This window comes from Loxodonta africana, chromosome 25 (assembly GCF_030014295.1).
Source record: "Loxodonta africana isolate mLoxAfr1 chromosome 25, mLoxAfr1.hap2, whole genome shotgun sequence".
NCBI classification, from domain to species: Eukaryota; Metazoa; Chordata; class Mammalia; order Proboscidea; family Elephantidae; genus Loxodonta; species Loxodonta africana.
This window is the reverse complement of record NC_087366.1, coordinates 19,530,537-19,552,219: the sequence shown is the minus strand read 5'-3', so window position 1 is coordinate 19,552,219 and position 21,683 is coordinate 19,530,537. Positions and strand designations below refer to the sequence as shown.

Below are 21,683 nucleotides of genomic sequence, written 5' to 3'. Positions count from 1 at the left end.
GAAAAGATTTAGGCTGAGAGCTAATTATTAGGTGAGTAAAAAAGAGCTCAGAATTAATAAGGGCAGAACAAGTAAGGGTGGTGCACAAGAGAAGGAATTGAATAACTTAATATAAAACAGTCAGAAGTCCTTTGGCTCCATTCAGGATTTTCCGTGAAGTTTGGAACCATGAGCTAGAATCCCTGCTTCTCCATACATAGAACAAAGACAGAAATATATACTTCTCTTCACTGCACGGTAATGTAAAAATATTTTAATACATTTTGAGGTATTCTGGAGAATTATGCTGGTTACATCTACATTATTTAGCATCAACACCAAGCTATCAATATGTTGGTTAGAAAAGCTGAAATTATGAGGCAGCCAAATTAGGCAACTTTCTCTTATTTACTTCACATATTATCTGTGGAGACTTAGGCTACCTCCTCTTCTCAGATGGTTTGGTCAGGGTCAAGAAGGCAAAGATGAAACATAAAGAAATGACTGGATTTATGAAGTCCTTGCCCCTCCTCCCAGAAAACAATGATTCCAGTGAATTCAGCTAATATTAAATAATTTTCCAATATTGATAATTTCTTTTTTAGACATAAATTAGACATTTAATTTTATAGTCTATCTTAATCAGGGTAACATATATAACAAGTTAAGTGATATGAAAAAAAGAATGACCGTGTAAAATTTTGGTTCCATTTAAAATAGAGCAATTACCGAAGGCGTAAATCTTCCCACATTTTCAATAATCCACACAGCATTACTATCTCATAGTATTTTTTCCAACATTCGACAGCCTCTGCTGCAGATGGATCTTCTTTAATATTGCTCTGATACTCGATGAGCTCAACACGCTTGTTTTTATACTTCTCCAAAGTTTTTTTAAAACGTTGTGCAATAGGACCAGGTATTGTTCCATCCTGTATATCGCACCACCTGAAAAGTATCAATATAATTATAATGCTTATCTTCTATAATGTGCTGAATAATTTTCTAAACTATACTTACAAATTAATTCTTTCTTCAATCAAAGCAGTATAATTCTCACAACTTTCTTCATCATCCCAGTCTCTCCAAAGAAAGTCATAAAAAAACCTAAAAAGAAAGTCATAAAAAAACCTAAGATAAAACAAATTAAGATGATAGATACCAAATAGTCACTACCATGTTTAGAATTAAAAAGACATTCTGATGTCAGAATTCTCTACATAAATCTTAATTCTTAAAAAATTTTTTTAAATGACTTACCAATGAGCTAACAATAAAAGGTAAAACTTAAAAAATTAGATGATCTGCATTCTATTTTAGGGTATTACTGCAGCTAAGATATTCCTTAAAGAAGGATTGTAAAATCGAGTTTCAAATTTCATAGATTTTGGCTATGATTTCGTTCACCAAAGAAATCTTACTCAAGGTATAATAAAAAAATTTGGGAGGGGAAGCATTAGAGAAACAAAAACACATTAAAAAAAAATCTGTTTTTCGTTTATGGATAGCTTCTCTCAAACTGTATCAACTTGTAAGAACCATCATAATATGAATGATGACATCTATGATTTGTAATGCACTTAACTATACAAAATGAAGTCAAATATATTTAAAGTGCTTAAATATGGACATAATTTAATGTTACCTATCTCTAAAATTTTTTTATCTACAAAATGTTTTAATTCAATTTTTATAAAATGCAAGAACAATGGCAAACTTTTCACTGCCCATATATAACACTTCTGCAAAAAAAGTTTTAGTTAAAAGAGAGTTACAAGTAAAATATATTAATTAAAAATGGACAAATTGAATCCAGCAGTGAATAAAATTAGAGCAATAAATATAAAGTGCTTATATGAGGAAGGCTTACAATATTATGTTAACTTTTTGAATATAATTTTAACTTTCAGAAGTAACAAGCCCTCATACCTCACAACTTCCAAGGCCAGAGCAATGTCACGTGTATCAGAATCTTGATCTTCGACAGGATACACTTCCAAGAGAGGTACGCTGTGCTCCGCTTCTTCCAAGATCTCATTAACCAAACCCCTTGGAATATTTGCAATGTTGGAAGAAAAGGGCTCAGCAACAGAAACGGTAACTTTGAAACAAGATGATGAGCTTTGGTGTGGTTTACAAGTTACCTAAGGTAAATATTATAAGATATGTAATTACAAATCAAAGTAAATCGCAATGATTTCTTTTTTGTATATGGGCTAATTATAAGCTTTCTTCTTTAACATTTTTATTACTTCTCTAACAATAAACACACAGAATAATTACAGATCAATATAAATAACCTTACTTTTTAAACCTTACTTCTTAAACCCATTAGTTTTTAAGTTTCAAGAGAGGAATTTCATATCTCCTTCATTTTTTTATTTCTGAATTGCCAAAACTTTGGATTTCATAGGCTAGTAATATTAAAAAAAAAAAAACAAACAAAAAACCCTGGACTAATTTTGCCACAAAAGTATGTTTAAAAACCAAATAAAACTACTATCCATATTATATCATTTGCAAAAGAAAAACTATTCAATATCAAAAAAGTAGAAAGGACATAATCAAAGAATAAACTCCTTAAGTGGAATAAATTTAGCTTCATAAATGACAGACTCTGCTGTGTTCGTTCGTCTCATTTCACCACAGTACAGTGATAACCTCCAGCACTTCTCTGAATGTAGTGTTTGAAAACCAACGACTCTGAAGTCCTCAGTGTCTTTAAATTTTAACAAACTATATTAAATATTAACACAAACTTATCTCTACCAGTAAACAATTTTGAAAAATTCAAGTACATGTGCTTCAACATTATTTTTAGGTATAGTCAAGTAAAGAAACACACATTTCAAATAGCAGGATGTTATATCATCAAATATATGACAATAATCATTTAAAATATAGGAAATATCTTCAAATCACCAACCAAACTTTAAAATACAAATTTTATAATCAATCAAATACTAATTCTATTCTTCAAAACAGTTTAAAATGAACAAACACCAGCTGCCATCGAGTCGGTTCTGACTCACGGTGACCCCATATGGGTCAAAGTAGAACTGTGCTGCATAGGGTTTTCAGTGGGTGACTTTTCAGAAGTAGATTGTCAGGCCTTTCTTCCAAAGCCCTCTGGGCGGAAGCACCAACCTTTTGGTTAGCAGCCGAGTGCTTAACCATTTGTTCCACCTAGGGACTTCTGGGACAGAAAAAAAAACAACTAGCCAAATACAGTAACAATTTAAAACTGGGTGTTTGAAGATAATATATGATCCATATGTGTGACAGAGCAAATATATTCCCAAAAAGTAGGTATAAAATTTGATATTGAGCCTTATATTTTAAAAGATTTAGTTCTGATTTTTTAAATCAGTTTTATACATGAATATAGTTTAGAATTAAATAGATGTGCCCAGTTTTTATGAAAAATAGAATTCTTTGACAGCTTCCCACCACCTTCTATTTCCTAGACCTCGGACCCAAACCCGGAGGCACCCAATTTTAATTTTTTTGACATTTATCTCCGTATCTTTAAATAACATGCTTATATTGCTATTTGTAGTTTTGTTTTAGTTTTTGGCATTATATATTGACTCCCCATTCTGAAAGATGAGAATTCAGCTGTCTCTTTCATTTACCCCCATGCTCATCACATACACCATCACTTTCCTGTCCCTCCATCCACCAATATGGCTATATTTTAGTACTCATTTATATTTACCTTAATACGGTTGAAAATACTATTCGCAGGTGAGCCATATAATTTAAACTTACTAATTTTCCTTTCCTGCATGCAGTTTTGTTTTCCCTGGTGTTAGTAATTGTATTAGTTTTCATTTGCTTCATTTTTTCTATGTGCCTTTCGTTGATTTAACCCCAAATCACCTAAGTTGTATAAATCTCCTTTCTATATATTCAAACACAATAGGTTGTTTTTGAAATGAAATACAGGCAGTCCCTGTGTTACGAGTGAGATCCGTTCCTAAACGTATCTTTAAGAATTTATAAGTAAGTCAGAACAGATGCACACGATTCTTATTTAGCCTTATTTTAGTGCAAGAAGAGGCTCGAAGCCTTTTCAATGATTTAAAAGCTGCAAGTGCAGCAAGTGAAGTAATTGTGATGAAGAATTTGTTGTGATAGGGGTTGGTTCAGGGGTTTCAAAATGACGGCAAGTTTACTTAACATTAAAGGGCAAGCACAAGTTGTCCCGTAAGGCAGACGTTCATAACCCAGGGACTTACTGTATCAGTTTCATAGTTTTTGAAGCAATCTTTTCCAGGGTTCTCTGACTAGTTCAAATTTGAACTGACTCTCTAAGCCTGCTACATACGTAGCTGTTATCTGTTCACTGTCATCCAGGGAATTTTCTTTACTTTTCTCTTATATTGGCTTTTCTGTATTTTGCATCCGATGTCTTCAAGTTTCTTGATTTACTCCCTTGGCTGAAGACATCCATTAACTCCCTTAAAAAGTGTTCACTGGACATAATTTTTGAGACCATACATATTTGAAAATGTCTTTTTTTCTGCTTTTATACTTAATTGATAGTGCGACTGGGTATAGAATTCTAGGTTAAGATATCACATAAAAGTTTGGAAAATGTGTTTTGCTTCACCTTTTAACATTTTGGAAACCCTGGTGGCCTTGTGGTTAACAGCTACAGCTGCTGACCAAAAGGTCAGCAGTTTGAATCCACCAGTCGCTCCTTGGAAACCCTATGGGCCAGTTCTACTCTGTCCTTCAGGGTCGCTATGATTTGGAACAGAGTCAATGGCGCCGGGTTTGTTTTTTTTTGTTGGGTTGAGAAGTCTGATGCTGTTCTGCCCCTTAATCTTTTATATTAACTTTTTCTTCCCCCTCTCTGGAAGTTTGATGGATCTTCCCTTTGGCCCTAGGATTCTTAAATTTCACTATGAGGTGCTAGATACTCAGTGGGCCCTTTCAATCTAGGAATTCATGTCCTTTGGTTCTGGGAAAAGTTTACAATCTGACAATTGTCCCCTTTCTCCACTCCCTCCACCCCAACATTCCCTCTCTGTTCTCACCCCTTTCTCTCTGGAACCCTGATGTCAGATCTGATCCACTAATTTCTTTCTTCTCTTCTCTATTCCATTTCTTATTCCTTTAGCTCTACTTTATGGGAGATTTACTCTGTCTTTTGATATGTCTAATCATTCTTTTTAATTTTCCATTTCTGCCATCATATTTTTAATTTCCAAGCACTCTTTCTTCGAATGCTCCTTTCCTATAGTTTCCAGTTCTTGTATGGATGCTTTATCTTACTTTCTTTCCGAGATATTAATAGGTTTAATATATATATTCCTCTACACACACTACTCATCTCTGTTTCCTTCAAACATTTTCTTTTTTGCTTATTTTGACTTAACCTATAACTGCTTTTATATTGGAGTTTCCTCCAATGTCTAGTGATCTTTGGCTGTCAAATTTTTTTGCTGCACTAAATAGATGATTGGAAGGTCTGTGTAGATAGATGGGTAGAATAAGGCTACAATGGGCTTCACTGTAGAATAACCTCCCGTGACTCTTTCTATGGGAACTCCATATCTTTAAGTCTCTTCTTTTGAGTTGATCAGAGAAAACTCTTCCAATTCTTATGCCTGGAGAAACATGCCTAGCTGACTATGTACTACAAGCTAAGTGAGAGTAGAAGGTAGGGGACCCCAACATTTAATACCACTGAACTTTCACTTAACTCCCTTCCTGTCAATGGGATACTCCTACTATTAACCATACCTCCCAACCCAGAACCTTTTGGTTTATTCCCTTTAGAAAATTAACTTCTAATCTGTCAGGCTGGAGGGGGAGCAGTCACCCAAGAGTGTGGAGTTGGGGGGGTGGGAAATCTGTTTCTTGAACAGTTTTTAGAATTCCATTTTGGTTTATCTACAGTGATTTTGAGTGTATCACTTTTTATAACTATTTAGTGGCTGCATTATATACATATAACTTAACCAATCTACTGGTGTTAACATTTTCCCAGTTAGAGTCAAGTTCCTTTACCACTCCTTATGTCCATTTACCCTCCCCCCATTTCTGACTGTCTTAAATATTTCCTCTACATACATTGAGAGCCACATTAGACAATGTCATAATTTTTGCTTCAAACATCGACCATAATTTAGAGGGGAGGGTCATTGTTTAGGAAGCAGTGAGTTTCTGTTCATGGTGATGGAACTTTGGAAACAATTATCAGTAATGGTTGCACAACATTATTAATGTAATTGTTATCACTAAATAGTACATGTAAAAAGGATTGAATTGGCAAATGTTGTGTTCTGTCTTTCTTGTTGATAGGTGCTATTGAGTCGACTCTGACTCATAGTGACCCTACGTAAAACAAAAAGAAACTGTCTTAGGCTGGGTTCCACAGAGAAGCAAAACCAGTGGAGCACATGTACATAGAGAGAGAGAGATTTATCTCAAGGAATTGGATCACGCAGTTGTAGAGGCTGGCAAGTCCCAGGTCCATGGGACAGGTGTCAGGCTGGAGGCTTCTCCTGACTCACACAGCTGCAGTGGCTGACAAACTCAAGATCAGCAGGTCATATGGCAAGCCACTGGCTCTGGGACTATGAAAGCTGACAAACCCAAGATCAGTAGGCAATACAAAAGGCCACTGGCTCAAGTCCCAAGAACCAGAGGTCAGATGATGATGAGCCATATGCAGGATCCAGAGCAAGCAAGCAAGCTTTTCCAGAATGTCCATACATTTTATGCAGGCCAAACCACCAAGAAAACTCTCCTTATAATTGATGGGCTGATCACATCAAATCACATCATGGAGGTGATTACATTATGTTACTTATAGATCACAAAATGGGGGATAATTACATCAGACCACAAAATGGAGGGTAATTTTATCAGATCACCAAATGTAGGATAGTTATATCAGATCACAAAATGTATGATAACTATATGATACTGAGAATCATTGCCTAGCCAACTTGACACATACCATTAACCATCAGAATCCACCCTTTGTCAGCTTAGCCCCTGTACACATCTCCTTAACCTATACATAATCTCTAAATAAAGACAATTATAAGTTCACACTTGTACCTAACATGATACAGCTAGCATGTGCGCAACCAAAAATGCACTAGCCCTGTTTTCATTTTATATTTTATATAATGGAGGGAAGAAAACAAAAATATTTGCTATATATATGTGTGTGTATACACACACACAGAGGTATTAAAAAAAATGAAGACATAATCATAACAATTACACTCTTCTTTTCTGCAACTGGTCACATGATCATAACTGATATTTAGAACTACCTTCTTCTAGCACTCATTCCCTACTCCCTTTGCCCTCAGCAATCACCTCAGCTAGTTCTTTGCCTGATGGGGTGGCCTAAAACTGCATTCCTGAAGGGTCTGAGCTATTGGTAGTCATGTTGGAATTGGGTTGCTGTAGTTTTCCATTGCCTTTAATCACAGGGCATGGAAGTATAAGAGATGCCCTAAGAGATCTCCTGTATTCCAGACATACTATTCTTTACTTCCATTTTGTAATATGAACCTGATTTCTCCTTGATAATCAGGATTGTCATGCATTGAATTATGTCCCCCCAAAAATGTGTGTATCAACTTGGTTAGGCCATGATTCCAGTACTGTGTGGTTGTCCTCCATTTTGTGATTGTAATTTTATGTTGACAGGATGAGGGTGGGAGTGTAAATCACCCTTACTCAAGTCATCTCCCTGATCCAATGTAAGGGAGTTTCCCTGGGGTGTGGCCTGCACCACCTTTTATCTCTCAAGAGATAAAAAGGAAAGGGAAACAAACAGAGAATTAGGGACCTCATACCACCAAGAAAGAAGCACCAAGAGCAGAACATGTCCTTTGGACCTGAGGTACCTGTGCCTGAGAAGCTCCTCGATCAGGGAAAGATTGAGGGCAAGGACCTTCCTCCAGAGCCAACAGAGAGAGAAAGCCTTCCCCTGGAGCTGACACCCTGAACTTGGATTTCTAGTCTTTGTGTGAAAATAAATTTATCTTGTTAAAGCCATCCACTTGTGGTATTTCTGTTATGGCAGCACTAGATGACTAAGACAGAATTTGGTTCCAAGAGTGGGGTGCTGCTCTAACAGATACCTAAAATGTGGAAGTGGTTTTGAAACTGAATGGATAGAGGACCGGAAGCAGCAGAGAAGCAGCAGTGGCAGAGAACTGGCAGTAGCAGAACCAGAATACTAGCGCCAAACAATGCTGGAGACAACTCACAGAGTGAGAGAGCTGAGTGCCTGTGCACAGGAGGCTTCCTGGCGGAGTAGGGTGCATCCAGGCACTTACTGGTGGAGCTAGACTTGCCAGCTCATGGAGTAAGAAAGCTGAGTGCCCATATGCAGGAGGCTTCCTGGCAGAGTTGGGTGCCTCCAGGCACTTATTGGTGGAGCTACAGAGCTTTGGAACACTTGCCCCGGTAGGGCAAATGTGGGCATGAGGCCCAAGAGCCGAGAGGTCAAGAGGCCAAGAAACCAGGAAGCAGAAGCTGAAGAGACAAGGAACACAAGAAGCCAAGCTGCCTCAGTCTCGAAAGGTATGGCCACGACCTTTGGGGTTTCAAAGGGTGGACCCATGGCCTCTGGTGTTTCTAAGGGTGGAGTTGCCACTCAGATGAACTTGGGGAATGGTGCCCCTAAAGCTGAGGTGGCAGAGTTGCCGTCCCAGTGGGCCTGGAAGGCACTGCTGAAGCCCGGGGCCGAGGGGACTCTACTGGGAATCCGGACAGTGTGGCCAATACCTAGAGTCTGGAGGGCAAGGCTATTGTGTAAATTGTCTCCGAGAACAGAGGATTATTTTCAAGCCTTGAGGGCTAATGTAATGTGTTCTGTTGACTTGCTTGGTGCCTGTTATGCCTTCTTTCCATCAAATTCCTTCCATTTGTAATGGAAATGTCTAGCTTGTGCCTGTTCTGCCATTGCACTTTTGAAGCAGATAACTTGTATTTTAGATTTCATGTATGAAGAGGAATTTTTGTATTTTGGACTTGGAGTTCATTTAAGACTTTTGCTATGATACGATGTGGTGAATATGTTTTACATGTGGCAAGGACATAACTTTTTGGGGGCCAAAGGGTGGAATGTCACTGATGGAATTGTGTACCCCCAAAATATGTGTCAGTTTGGCTAGGTTATGATTCCCTTGTATGATTGTATGAGATTGTCTGCCATTCTATCTTCTGATGTGATTTCCCTATGTGTTGTAAATCCTATCACTATGATGTAATAAGATGGATTAGTTGCAGTTATACTGATGAGGTCTACAAGATTAGATAGTGTCTTAAGCCAATCTCTTTTGAGATATAAAAGACAGAAGCGAGTGGAGAGACATGGGGACCTCATACCACCAAGAAAGTAGCGCCAGGAGCAGAGCACATCCTTTGGACCTGAGGTTCCTGCACTGAGATGCTCCCAGACCACAGGAAGACTGATGACAAGGACCTTCCTCCAGAGCCCATAGAGACAGAAAATCTTCTCCTGGAGCTGGCACCCTGAATTTGGACTTCTAGCCTACTGGACTGTGAGAGAATAAACTTTTCTTTGTTAAAGCCGTCCATTTGTGGTATTTCTGTTAGGGCAGCACTAAATGACTAAGACAAGGATCACTCGCACTAGCCAATATAGTAACTCCCTTCTTTGCCTGTTGATCTAGAGGCATGAAGAGCCCAAAGTGGCCAGAGGCATTCTTAACTTCCAGTTCAATGGAATCCGTGTTGTGTCTCCAGATGGGAGCATTCTTCGCTTTGGAACCTCCCTCTAGACCCACAGAGCATAGGGTCACAGGGACAGAAAGCAAAAATTTTGTGAGTGGGTCACTAGGGATAATAAAGAGTGGTGCCACTCCCATTTCCACCCCTTGATTCCTGGACCCATGGATCCTGGCTATGGGAGAAACAGCACCACATACTGGATGCTGGTTTAGCGCACATACAGCCTCCTGGAGAACATTGCCCCAACCCTGCAAAGTACAGCCACCTAGCTGGCCCTGTAATTGTGCCTTTAGAAGGCTATTCCATCATTCTATCAAGCCAGGTTCTTCAGGATGATGGGGAACATGGTAAGACCAGTGAACTTCATGAGCATGGGCCAAATGCAGCACTTCATTAACTATGAAGTGAGTCCATTGATCCAAGGCAGTGTTGTGCAGGATGACATGATGGTCAATAAGGCATTCTGTGAGTCCACAGTGGTAGTTGTAGTAAAAGTGTTGTGTGCAGTGAAGGCAAATCCGTATCCACAGCAAGTGTCAATTCCAGTAAGAATGAAAGACTGCCCTTTCTATGATGCAAGAAGTCCAATGTAATCAAATTGCCACCAGGTTGCTGGCTGATTGCTGTGAGGAATGGTGCCATATCAAGGATTCAGTGTTTGTCTCTGCTGCTGGCAGATTGGGCATTCAGCAGGGGCTGTAGCCAGGCCTGCCTTGGTGAGTGGGAGTCCATGTTGCTAATCCCATGCATAACTCCATCCCTGCCACCATGGCCACTTTGTTCATGAGCCCACTGGGCAATGACAGGAGTGGCTGGGGAAAGAGGATAACTGGTTTTCATAGAATGCATCATCCTATCCACTTGGTTGTTAAAATCATTCTCTGCCAAGGTCACCCTTTGGTGAGCATTCACATGAAACACAATTATCTTCACTTCTTTGGCCCATTCAGAGAGATCTACCTATATACCTCTTCCCCATACCTCCTTGTCATCGATTTCATGAGATTTCTCTCCAGTCAACTGATCATAAGGAACTCCCCATGAGGCCACAGCTGCGTACTGGGAGAGGAAAGGTAATGTGACAGGAGTGGAGATCATGGGCATTTGGGCTACTTCCTCATGCAACTTAATTGTACTTTCAGGTCCTGCTCAAGCCCAATCTCGTATATACCACTTCCATTAAATGATAGAGTGCTGCTGTGCATGTCCGACTTTATGGCTCTGTGTATCAGACAGCACCCAGTTCATGATGGGCAGTTCAGGCTGCATGGTAACTTGGCAGCCCATGGTTAAGCGTTCAGTCTCTACCAAGGCCCAGTGTCAAGGATTGAATTATGTCCCCCCAAAAATGTGTGTATCAACTTGGTTAGGCCATGCTTCCCAGTATTGAGTGGTTATCCTCCAATTTGTGATTGTAATTTTATGTTAAAAGGATTAGGGTGGGATTGTAACACCACCCTCACTCAGGTCACCTCCCTGATCCAGGGTAAAGGGAGTTTCCGTGGGGGTGTGACCTCCACCATCTTTTATCTCTCAAGAGATAAAAGGAAAGGGAAGCAAACAGAGAGTTGGGGACCTCATACCACCAAGAAAGCAGCACTGGGAACAGAGCACGTCCTTTGGACATGGGGTCCCTGCGCCTGAGAAACTCCTTGACCATGGGAAGATTTATAACAAGGACCTTCCTCTGGAGCCAACAGAGAGAGAAAGCCTTCCCCTGGAGCTGATGCCTTGAATTTGGACTTTTAGCTTACTTTACTGTGAGGAAATAAATTTCTCTTTGTTAAAACCATCCACTTGTGGTATTTCTGTTATAGCGGCACTAGATGACTAAGACACCCAGTAACAAGCCAAAAACTGTTTCTCAAAAGGAGATTAGTTATCTGCAGAGGATGGCAGGGTTTTACTCCAAAATCCTAAGGGTCTGCGCTGTGATTCACCAATAGGGACCTGCTAACAACTCCAAACAGTGTCTCTATCTGCCACTGACACTTCAAGAACCATTGGATAAGCCAGATCACATGGCCCAAGTGGCAAAGTAGCCTGCACAGCAGCCTGAGCCTGTTGCAGAGCCTTCTCTTGTTTTGGGCCCCACTCAAAACTAGCAGCTTTTTTTTTTTAATTTTTATTGTGCTTTAAGTAAAAGTTTACAAATTGAGTCAGTCTCTCATACAAAAATTTATATACACCTTGCTATATACTAATTGCTCTCCCCCTAATGAGACAGCACACTCCTCCCCTCCACTTTCTATTTTCGTGTCCATTTGGCCAGCTTCTGACCCCCTCTTCCCTCTCATCTCCCCTCCAGGCAGGAGATGCCAACACAGTCTCATGTGTCCACTTGATCCGAGAAGCTCATTCTTCACCAGTAACATTGTCTATCCCATAGTCCAGTCCAATACCCGTCTGAAGAGTTGGCTTTGGGAATGGTTCCTGTCTTGGGCTAACAGAAGGTCTGGGGACCATGACCTCCAGAGTTCTTCTAGTCTCAGTCAGACCATTAAGTCTGGTCTTCTTACGAGAATTTAGGGTCTGCATCCCACTGCTCTCCTGCTCCCTCAGAGGTTCTCTGTTGTGTTCCCTGTCAGGGCAGTCATCGGTTGTAGGTGGGCACCATCTAGTTCTTCTGGACTCAGGATGACGTAGTCTCTGGTTTATGTGGTCCTTTCTTTCTCTTGGGCTCATAATTACCTTGTGTCTTTGGTGTTCTTCATTCTCCTTTGCTCCAGGTGGGTTGAGACCAACTGATGCATCTTAGATGGCCACTTGCTAGTGTTTAAGACCCCAGACGCCACTCTCCAAAGTGGGATGCAGAATGTGTTCTACATAGATTTTATTATGCCAATTGACTTAGATGTCCCCTGAAACCATGGTCCCCAAACCCCCACCCCTGCTACACTGGCCTTCGAAGCCTTCAGTTTATTCAGGAAACTTCTTTGCTTTTGGTTTAGTCCAGTTGTGCTGACTTTGCCTGTATTGTGTTCTTTCCCTTCACCTAAAATAATTCTTATCTACTATCTATCTAATTAGTGAAAACCCCTCTCCTTCCCTCCCTCCCTACCCCCCTCTCGTAACCATCAAAGAATATTTTCTTCTCTGTTTAAACTATTTCTCCAGTTATTATAATAGTGGTCTTATACAATATTTGTCCTTTTGCAACTGACTAATTTCACTCAGCATAATGCCTTACAGATTCCTCCATGTTATGAAATGTTTCACAGATTCGTCATTGTTCTTTATCGATGGGTAGTATTTGCTTGTGTGAATATACCATAATTTATCCATTCACCCAGCACCTTGGTTGCTTCCATCTTTTTGCTATTGTAAACAATGCTGCAATGAACATGGGTGTGCATATATCTGTTCGTGTAAAGGCTCTTATTTCTTTAGGACATATTCCAAGGAGTGGGATTGCTGGATCGTATGGTAATTCTATTTCTAGTTTTTTAAGGAAACACCAAATCCATTTCCAAAGTGGTTGTACCATTTGACATTCCCACCAGCAGTGTATAAGTGTTCCAGTCTCCCCACAACCTCTCCAACATTTATTATTTTGTGTTTTTTGGATTAATGCCAGTCTTGTTGGAGTGAGATGGAGTCTCATTGTAGGTTTGATTTGCATTTGTCTAATGGCTAATGATCGTGAACATTTCCTCATCCTTTGCCCACTTTTTTAATTGGGTTATTTGTCTTTTTGTTGTTCAGTTTTTACAGTATCATGTAGATTTTAGAGATCAGATGCTGACTGGAAATGTCATAGCTAAAAACTTTTTCCCAATCTCTAGGTAATCTTTTTACTCTTTTGGTGAAGTCTTTGGATGAGCATAGGTGTTTGATTTTTAGGAGCTCCCAGTTATCTAGTTTCTCTTCTGCATTGTTAGTAATGTTTTGTATACTGTTTATGCCATGTATTAGGGCTCCTAGCATTGTCCCTATTTTTTCTTCCATGATCTTTATCGTTTTAGATTTTATATTTAGGTCTTTGATCCATTTTGAGTTCGTTTTTGTGCATGGTATGAGGTATGGGTCTTGTTTCATTTTTTTGCAGATGGATATCCAGTTATGCCAGCACTGTTTGTTAAACAGACTATCTTTTCCCCATTTAACTGACTTCGGGCCTTTGTCGGATAACTATCCATATGAGGATGGATTTATGTCTGGATTCTTAGCTCTGTTCCATTGGTCTATGCATCTGTTGTTGTACCAGTACCAGGCTAAAACTAGCAACTTTTTGAGTCACTTGATGAATAGGCCAGAGTGGCACACCGAAATGAGGGATGTGTTGCCCCAAAATCCTAAGAGGCCCGCTAGGTAGGTGTTGTGCCTTTTTTTTAGTTGTAGGAGGAGCCAGATGCAACAACTTATCCTTCACTTTAGAAGGTATATCTTGACATCCCCCACACCATTAAACTCCTAGAAATTTCACTGGGGTGGAAGGCAACTGAAATTTTGTCAGATTAATTTCCCACAGTTTAGCACACAAATGTCTTATCAGTAACTCTAGAATCATTGATACTTCTTCCTTACTAGATCCAATCAGCATAATGTCATCAATGTAGTGGATCAGTGTGACGTCTTGTGGGAGGGAAAGTTAATCAAGATCCCTGTGAACTAAATAGGGTTTGTCATGGATTGAACTGTGTCCTCCATAAATATGTGTCGACTTGGTTAGGCCATGATTCCCAGTATTGTGTGGTTGTCCTCCATTCTGTGATTGTAATTTTATGTTAAAGAGGATTATGGTGGGGTTGTAACACCACCCTTACACAGTTCACATCCCTAATCCAATGTAAAGGGAGTTTCCCTGGGGTGTGGCCTGCACTACCTTTTTATCTCTCAAGAGATAAAAAAGACAGGGAAGCAAGCAGACGGGGGGTACCTCATACCACCAAGAAAACAGTGCCAGGAGCATGTACATCCTCTGGACCTGGGGTCCTGTGTGGAGAAGCTCCTAGTCCAGGGGAAGATTGATGAGAAGGCTGACAGAGAGAGAAAACTTCCCCTGGAGCTGATGCCCTGAATTTGGACTTTTAGCCTACTTTACTGAGAGGAAATAAACTTCTCTTTGTTAAAGCCATCAACTTGTGGTGTTTCTGTTATAGCAGCACTAGATGACGAAGACAGGCTGAAGAGTTGATATACCTCTGAGGTAGGATAGTGAAGGTGTATTGCTGCCCTGGCCAGCTGAAGGCAAACTGCTTTTGGTGTTCCTTTGAAATTGGAACTGAGAAAAAAGCATTAGCCAGATCAATAGCCACATACCAGGTATCAGGAGATGTATTAATTTGCTCAAGCAATGAAACCACATATGGAACAGCAGCTGCAATTGGAGTCACTACCTGGTTAAGTTTACAATAATCCACTATCATTCTCCAAGATCCATCTGTTTTTTGCACAGGCCAAATAGGCAAGTTGAATGTGGATGTGGTGGGAATCACTACCCCTGCATCCTTCAAGTCCTTGATGGTGGCACCAATCCCTGCAATTCCTCCAGGAACATAGTATTGTTTTTTGTTTACTATTTTCCTAGGTAGGGGCAGTTCTAATGGCTTCCACTTGGCTTTTCCTACCATAATAGCCCTTACTCCATACATCAAGGATCTAATGTGGGGGTTCTGCCAGTTGCTGAGTATGTCTATTCCTATTACACATTCTGGAATTGGGGAAATCACTACAGAAATGGGTTCAGGGACCTACTGTAAGATGGACCTGAGTTAAGATTGCAGTAATAACCTGACCTCCATACACCCCTACACTGATTGGTGGGCTACAGTAACGTTTTTGGGTCTTCTGGAATTAGTGTCGGTACAGACCCAGTGTCCAGTAATTCCCAAAAAGTCTATTTCTTTTTTCCCAGTGAGCAGTCACTCTCATAAAAAACTGTTTATCCCTTTGGAGAAGACAAGAAGAAAGAGCAGCAGTGTAAATTTTTGGCAATGGAGTGGGGTCCTTCCTCAAGGGGACCTAGCCACCCCTTCATTCAAGACTGGCTCAAGTCTAGGGATTGATTGAGGGGCCATGACTTCCTCTTCTTGCTTTTCACATTAAACTGCTGTTCACATGACCTAGAATTCTTCTGCTTGTACAGACCAAGTAAATATTTAATAGATTTCCCATCTATTTCACTCCTGGAGGGGCCCTGGTGGTGTAGTAGTTAAGAGTTTGGCTGCTAACCAAAAGGTTGGCAGTTCAAACCCACCAGCCACTCCTTGGAAACCCTATGGGGCAGTTCTACTCTGTCCTATAAGGTCACTATGAGTCAGAATTGACTTGGTGGCAATGGGTTCACTCCTAGGGACACCATGACTAAGAAGCCAGTGGCATAAGCCCACACCAGTCAGACTGTTTTGATTACTGCTTCGACTCTGCTGTCCAATACAGTAACTATGCCTACTCTGTCTTTGTTGAGTGCCACCACTTGGCCCCTACCAACATAGGGTCCAATCAGCCCATTGTAGTTAGGTGTCTTCATTCAGTTAGGGCAGTTCCCACTGTCAAATCTGACTTACATAAAATAGCAATCACAGCAGTCTTCAAGGATGCTGGGGCTACCTTCACAAATTTATTCCTCACCGTGTGCTAAAAGCTGTGTACTCTGGGTACTCCATGTGTGGGTCTGTGGGTCTAACCTGATAAATCCACTCTAACATGCCAGTTTCCCTAAGGCTTTGGATACCTTCTTCTACAGTATACCAAGGCAGGCCTGGTACTTTAACATGACTTAGTGTGGTTTTGATGTGTTATGCTGGGCTTCCACATAAAACTTGATTGGAAAAAAACAAAACAAAACAACTTATACTGCTAAAAACAAAAAAAAGTTAAAACCACTGATATGGTCCACCTCCTCTTATTTTATCCCGAGGAAGCTATGAAAATTCCAGGCAAAAGCTATGAGCAAACCTCCAGGAAATACTAAAAATAGAGCATCATTGAAAAATCAACTAATTCAAAGACTTTTATATTCCTTCGTGGTCTCTATGATTGAAAATATACTGTTCTTCAGCTGTAAAGATGTCACTTACTTTTCCATTGTTGTCAGCCACCATTGCGTCAGCTCTGACTCATGGTAACCCCAAGTACAACAGAATGAAACGTTGCCTAATGCTGTGCCATCCTCATGATCATTGGTATGTTTGAGTCCAGTTGGATAATATTCTGCTGTGATCCACAGGGTTCTCACTGGCTAATTATCAGAAGTAGATCACCAGGCCTTTCTTCCTGGTCTGTCTTAGTTTGGAAGGTTCACTGAAACCTGTCCACCATGGGTGACCTGCTGGTATTTGAAATACTAGTAATATAGCTTCCAGCATCAAAGCAACATAAAAGCCACCACAGTATGACAAACTGACAGGCAGGTGGTAATATTTTTCCATAGAACATGTATTTTTTATTTGTTTTCAAGTAATATGTAATGAGTTCTAAACACAAATTTTTCTTGTGACCAAAACGACAGATTTGAGATATCCACCTGAGGCAGGGGTACGGTTTGTAATTATAAAGATTAATTTCTATACAAAGATAATTGACATTTAAAGGAATCAAACTTATATCAAATGTGCTGGTTAAGGTTGTGTGTCACCTTGGCTGGGCCATGATTCTCAGTGGTTTTGCAGTTACATAATGATGAAGTTTGGCAGCTATGTAATGATATAGTTTGGCAGTTATGTAATGATGTAGTCATCCTCCATGATGTGATCTGATGTGATCAGCCAGTCAGTTGCAAGGGGAGTTTCCTTGGGGGTGTGACCTACAGCCAATATAGATATGGATGTCCTAGCAAAGCTCACTTGTTTGCTCTGTATCCTGCATCCAGCTCATCATCTGACCTCCGGTTCTTGGGACTTTAGCCAGTGGCCTGCTGTACTGCCTGCTGATTTTGGATTTATCAGCCTCCATAGCCCATGAGGGAAACCCTGGTGGTGTAGTGGTTAAGTGCTACGGCTGCTGACCAAAAGATCAGCAGTTTGAATCCACCACGTACTACTTGGAAACTCTATGGGGCAGTTCTACTCTGTCCTATAGGGTCACTATGAGTTGGAATTGGCTCAATGGCAATGGGTTTTTTTTTTTTTTTTTTTTTTTTGCATAGCCTGTGAGCTAGCAGCCTGCCGTCTGACCTGCTAATCTTGGATCCGTCAGCCCCTGCAGCTGCACAAGTCAGGAGAAGCCTCCAGACCAATGCCTAACCCACAGTCTTGGAACTTGCCAGCCTCTACAAATGTGTGAGCCATTTTCTTGAGATAAATCTCTCTCTCTCTCTCTCTGCTTCACTGGTCTTCCTTCTCTAGAGAGCCCAACCTAAGACATCAAATACGCCACAGTATTTAACCTACAAATCTAAAAAGCAAAATCATATCAGATGAAGGCTTGGAAGCTGATGTATTATACTAAAAGGGTAATTTTCAAAGGAAAAAAATTCAGGTTTTATCAATAGTTTTCTGATGAATTTCTTTTTCTTTTCTAATATGAATTAACTAAACTTCATAACTCAGATAATTGAAGATTGAAAGGAAATAGAGGGAAATCGCCCAGGTTTGTTAAGGCCTAAATTACTAATATTTCAAGAAATGCACTTTTGTTACTTTTAAGCTATTTTGGCAATTGCAACTAGGCTAATAAATGTCTGATGCTGCTGTCACATGTTGTCTGATACTGCTGTTACATGATAACTACGTGTAAATGGGTGCTAATATTCCCCACTTACTTTCTTTTTACTCTCTTAATTTGCTTAGAAATTTAAAATAGAGGTAAGTTTTTGTCAAGCCATGTATAAGTATCAAAGCCTCAAGCTTAATAAGGTCATATTTTATAGTCTTAAAAAAAAAAGAGCTGATAATTTCATTCAAAGAATAAAGATCAGGTAAAAATGATTTACCTCCACCAGTATGCCAACAAAAGGGATAGAAGCTTCTTCGTATGTCACAAAGAACAATTCAGGATTCGTCCTCCAGACTCCAAGCCATTTGTCTTTCAACTTTAATTTTTCGGATAGGTATTTACTCATAGCTCCATCAGCGTCTTCCGCCTGGCGAATAAACAAACATCTAAATATATAAAACTATGGAACCAATATGGCCTTAAATAATGAAAACCCTGGGAACTTAGAGATTTTAACTGAAAATGTATTTAATGAAAAATATCTTAAGCATTAAAAAAAATAAACTGAACTATTCATTCAACAGAATAATTCAGATATGAGACATTTACTTATTATTTATGTCTTCAAATAATTTGTTAACCCACTCAGCAGAAAGAGCTGAAATTATATACATTAAAAACCTAGAAATTATTATATTAAAAACCTAGCAATATTTCTGGACTTTAAAGATATAATGAACTATTTAAACATTTTTAGCGCATAAAAATTTAAAATAGCATTCTATTCTATAAAACAAATGAATGTATTAAGCAATCTATAAATATTTGCACATTTGATGTTTTAAACTTAATTTCAGCTACCTCAAGGATTATAAATAATCTAAACTATTACAAAGCTCAGTCATTAGACCCTGTCTTAGTAATGACACAATAACTTTATCGAAGTTTTTAAACTGCCTTTAACAGACTTGGCCTTCTCCAACCCTCAATCTCAAATGTATTTTGGTCATTAATACTGTTCTAATTTTTATAGAAAATATAAGGCAAACAAAAATCACCCCTAATTCTGGCAGCCAGATAACTATTGTTGACATTTTGATGTATTTCCTTCCAGTATTTTTTCCTATGCTATGTATTCATTCATTCATGTAAAGCATACTGTAGTTTTCTCTCCTGATTTTTTTTTCACTGAACACTTCACCATAAGAATATCTATAGTTCTTGAAACCACAATTTTTACAGCTGTGTGGTTGTACCTCATATGGAGCCACCATAGTTTCTTTACTGTCCCTGTTGGCTGGAAATTTAGGTTCTAAATTTTAATTTTCATAAATATCACTGCAATGAATATTCTGATACATAAATTCTCCTGCTATATAACTCCTTTTAAAACAAAATAGGTTAGAAATATACAATATTTGCTCAATTCATTATTACCAGATATGTATCTTCTATACAAAACATCATTCCACATCCTAAATATTTATGATTGGGAACCATTCTTAAATTCCAAACATTTTTAGCATTCCAGTGAAAAAATCAAAGCTAAGTAATTAATAACAATGGTCCATCATACCCTTGTGTTTTGACACAAATTGTTAAATAAAAATACTAATAGGTATTCCTAAGATATATAAGATATATATATATCTTCAGCTGTTAGGAGCTCTGGAAAAAGCAAAAAACACGTTACCAGGGCTGTTCCCTTAAAGGACAATTTTGTGTGTGTGTGTGTGTGTGTGTGTGTGCTTTAAGTGGAAGTTTACTGTTCAAATTAATTTCTCATGAAAACATTTATACACATATTGTTATGTGACCCTAGACGCTCTCCCTAAAATGTGACAGCACACTCCTTTCCACCCTGATAAAGAACAATGATGTTTCACAGATTTATCTCTGTTCTTTACGGTTGTGTGGTATTCTATTGTGTGAATGTACCATAGTTTATCCATTGGTTGGTTGATGGGCACCTACGTTGTTTCCATCTTTTTGCTATTTTGAACAGCGCTGCAATGAACATGGGTGTGCATATATCTATTCGTTTGATGGCTCTGATTTTTCTAGGATCTATTCCAAGGAGTGGGATTGCTGGATTGTATGGTACTTCTATTTCTAGCTTTTTAAGGAAGTGCCAAACCGATTTCCAAAGTGGTTGTACCATTTTACATTCCCACTAGCGCTGTGTAACTGTTCCAGTCTCTCCAACATTTATTATTTTGTGTTTTTTGGATTAATGCTAGCCTTGCTGGGGTAAGATAGTATCTCACTGTAGTTTTGATTTGTATTTCTCTAATGGCTAATGATTGTGAGCATTTCCTCATGTATCTGGTAGCCCAGTGAATGTCTTCTTTGGTGAAGTGCCTTTTCACATCGTCTGCCCATTTTTTAATTGAGTACAATTTTTTCTGTTTGAAGGAAAATCTAATTTTAACTCCTTAAGGACATGGCCTGGATATCTCTAATAAGGTGGAAGCTCTACAAATGTCGAGTAAATTTAATATATTTAAATGCAGGCTTTTCTTTGGGCCTTTTGTACCCTATGACACTAGAAGGAAGACTCCAAATAACTTCTTCTTCTTTTTTTTTTTTTTAACAGTCTAGCTGTGAGGTAGTGCACGGGCCTTGTGGTCGAATTGGCGCGTTTCCCTCTTTGGGGCCCCTTTGCCTCACCTTACAGCCCTGCAGCACCTCGTCGCAGTACAACGCCACCTTCTCGTCCCGCCACATCCCCCTCATAGGCGACACGCAGACTGGAGGCAACGGCTGCACCTCCTCTTTCTCGTCCTCCGGCACGGAGAGAAGGGGTTCCTCTTCCTCCTCCTCCACCCCCGCTCCCGAGCCCCTGGCCTGAGAGCCCGGCAGGAGCTGGAGCCGCCGCCGGGCCGCCTCCCGGCCAGCCTTCCCCTTCACAGGCCGAGGAGAGGCCACCACCGACCGCACCGCGGACACGGTGCTCCTCAGGGTCGCTGCTGCCACTGTGTCCCCGGTGAGCGTGGTCACCACCTGGTCGCTTCGCCTGCCGGGGCTGATGGTTCGTACCGAGTCCTCGGGCCCCGTAGCCCTCGGGCCCGACGCCATCTCCCCGGCACCCTGAGGGCCAGCTGCAGCCGTTAGCCACTCTTCCCGCCCTGGGCCAAGCTGGCCAATGGGTGAGCTGCGCCCTTAGGGCCCAGCAACGAGCGCCTTGGCTCGAGGGGCTCCTGCGGGGTGGGGCGAGGGGTTGGGTGGGTGGGATATTGGAGAGTGAGGCTCGGGGCCGGGAAAGGGCAGGGGGACGGGCATGAGGGGTGAACGGCTCTGGGAGGGGGTGGGATATAGGTCGGGTGAGGTGTTGGGGGACGCGGCTCAGGGAGCTGGGGCTGGCTCTG

The 21,683-nt window shown here is 40.2% G+C and overlaps 1 protein-coding gene across 1 annotated transcript in view; it reads right to left on the bottom strand.

Annotated features, from left to right (window-relative positions):
* The window catches only part of SHCBP1L (SHC binding and spindle associated 1 like), a 45,070-nt gene extending 23,677 nt beyond the window's left edge, over positions 1–21,393 (bottom strand). The window contains exons 1-5 of the mRNA XM_003410852.4: positions 20,986–21,393; positions 18,593–18,742; positions 1,909–2,123; positions 1,000–1,086; positions 709–927 (exon numbers count right to left, since the gene is read on the bottom strand). Coding sequence (XP_003410900.1) covers positions 709–927; positions 1,000–1,086; positions 1,909–2,123; positions 18,593–18,742; positions 20,986–21,393 — 1,079 coding nt within the window. The remainder of the gene's footprint in view (positions 1–708; positions 928–999; positions 1,087–1,908; positions 2,124–18,592; positions 18,743–20,985) is intronic.
* Positions 21,394–21,683: the final 290 nt, after the last annotated feature.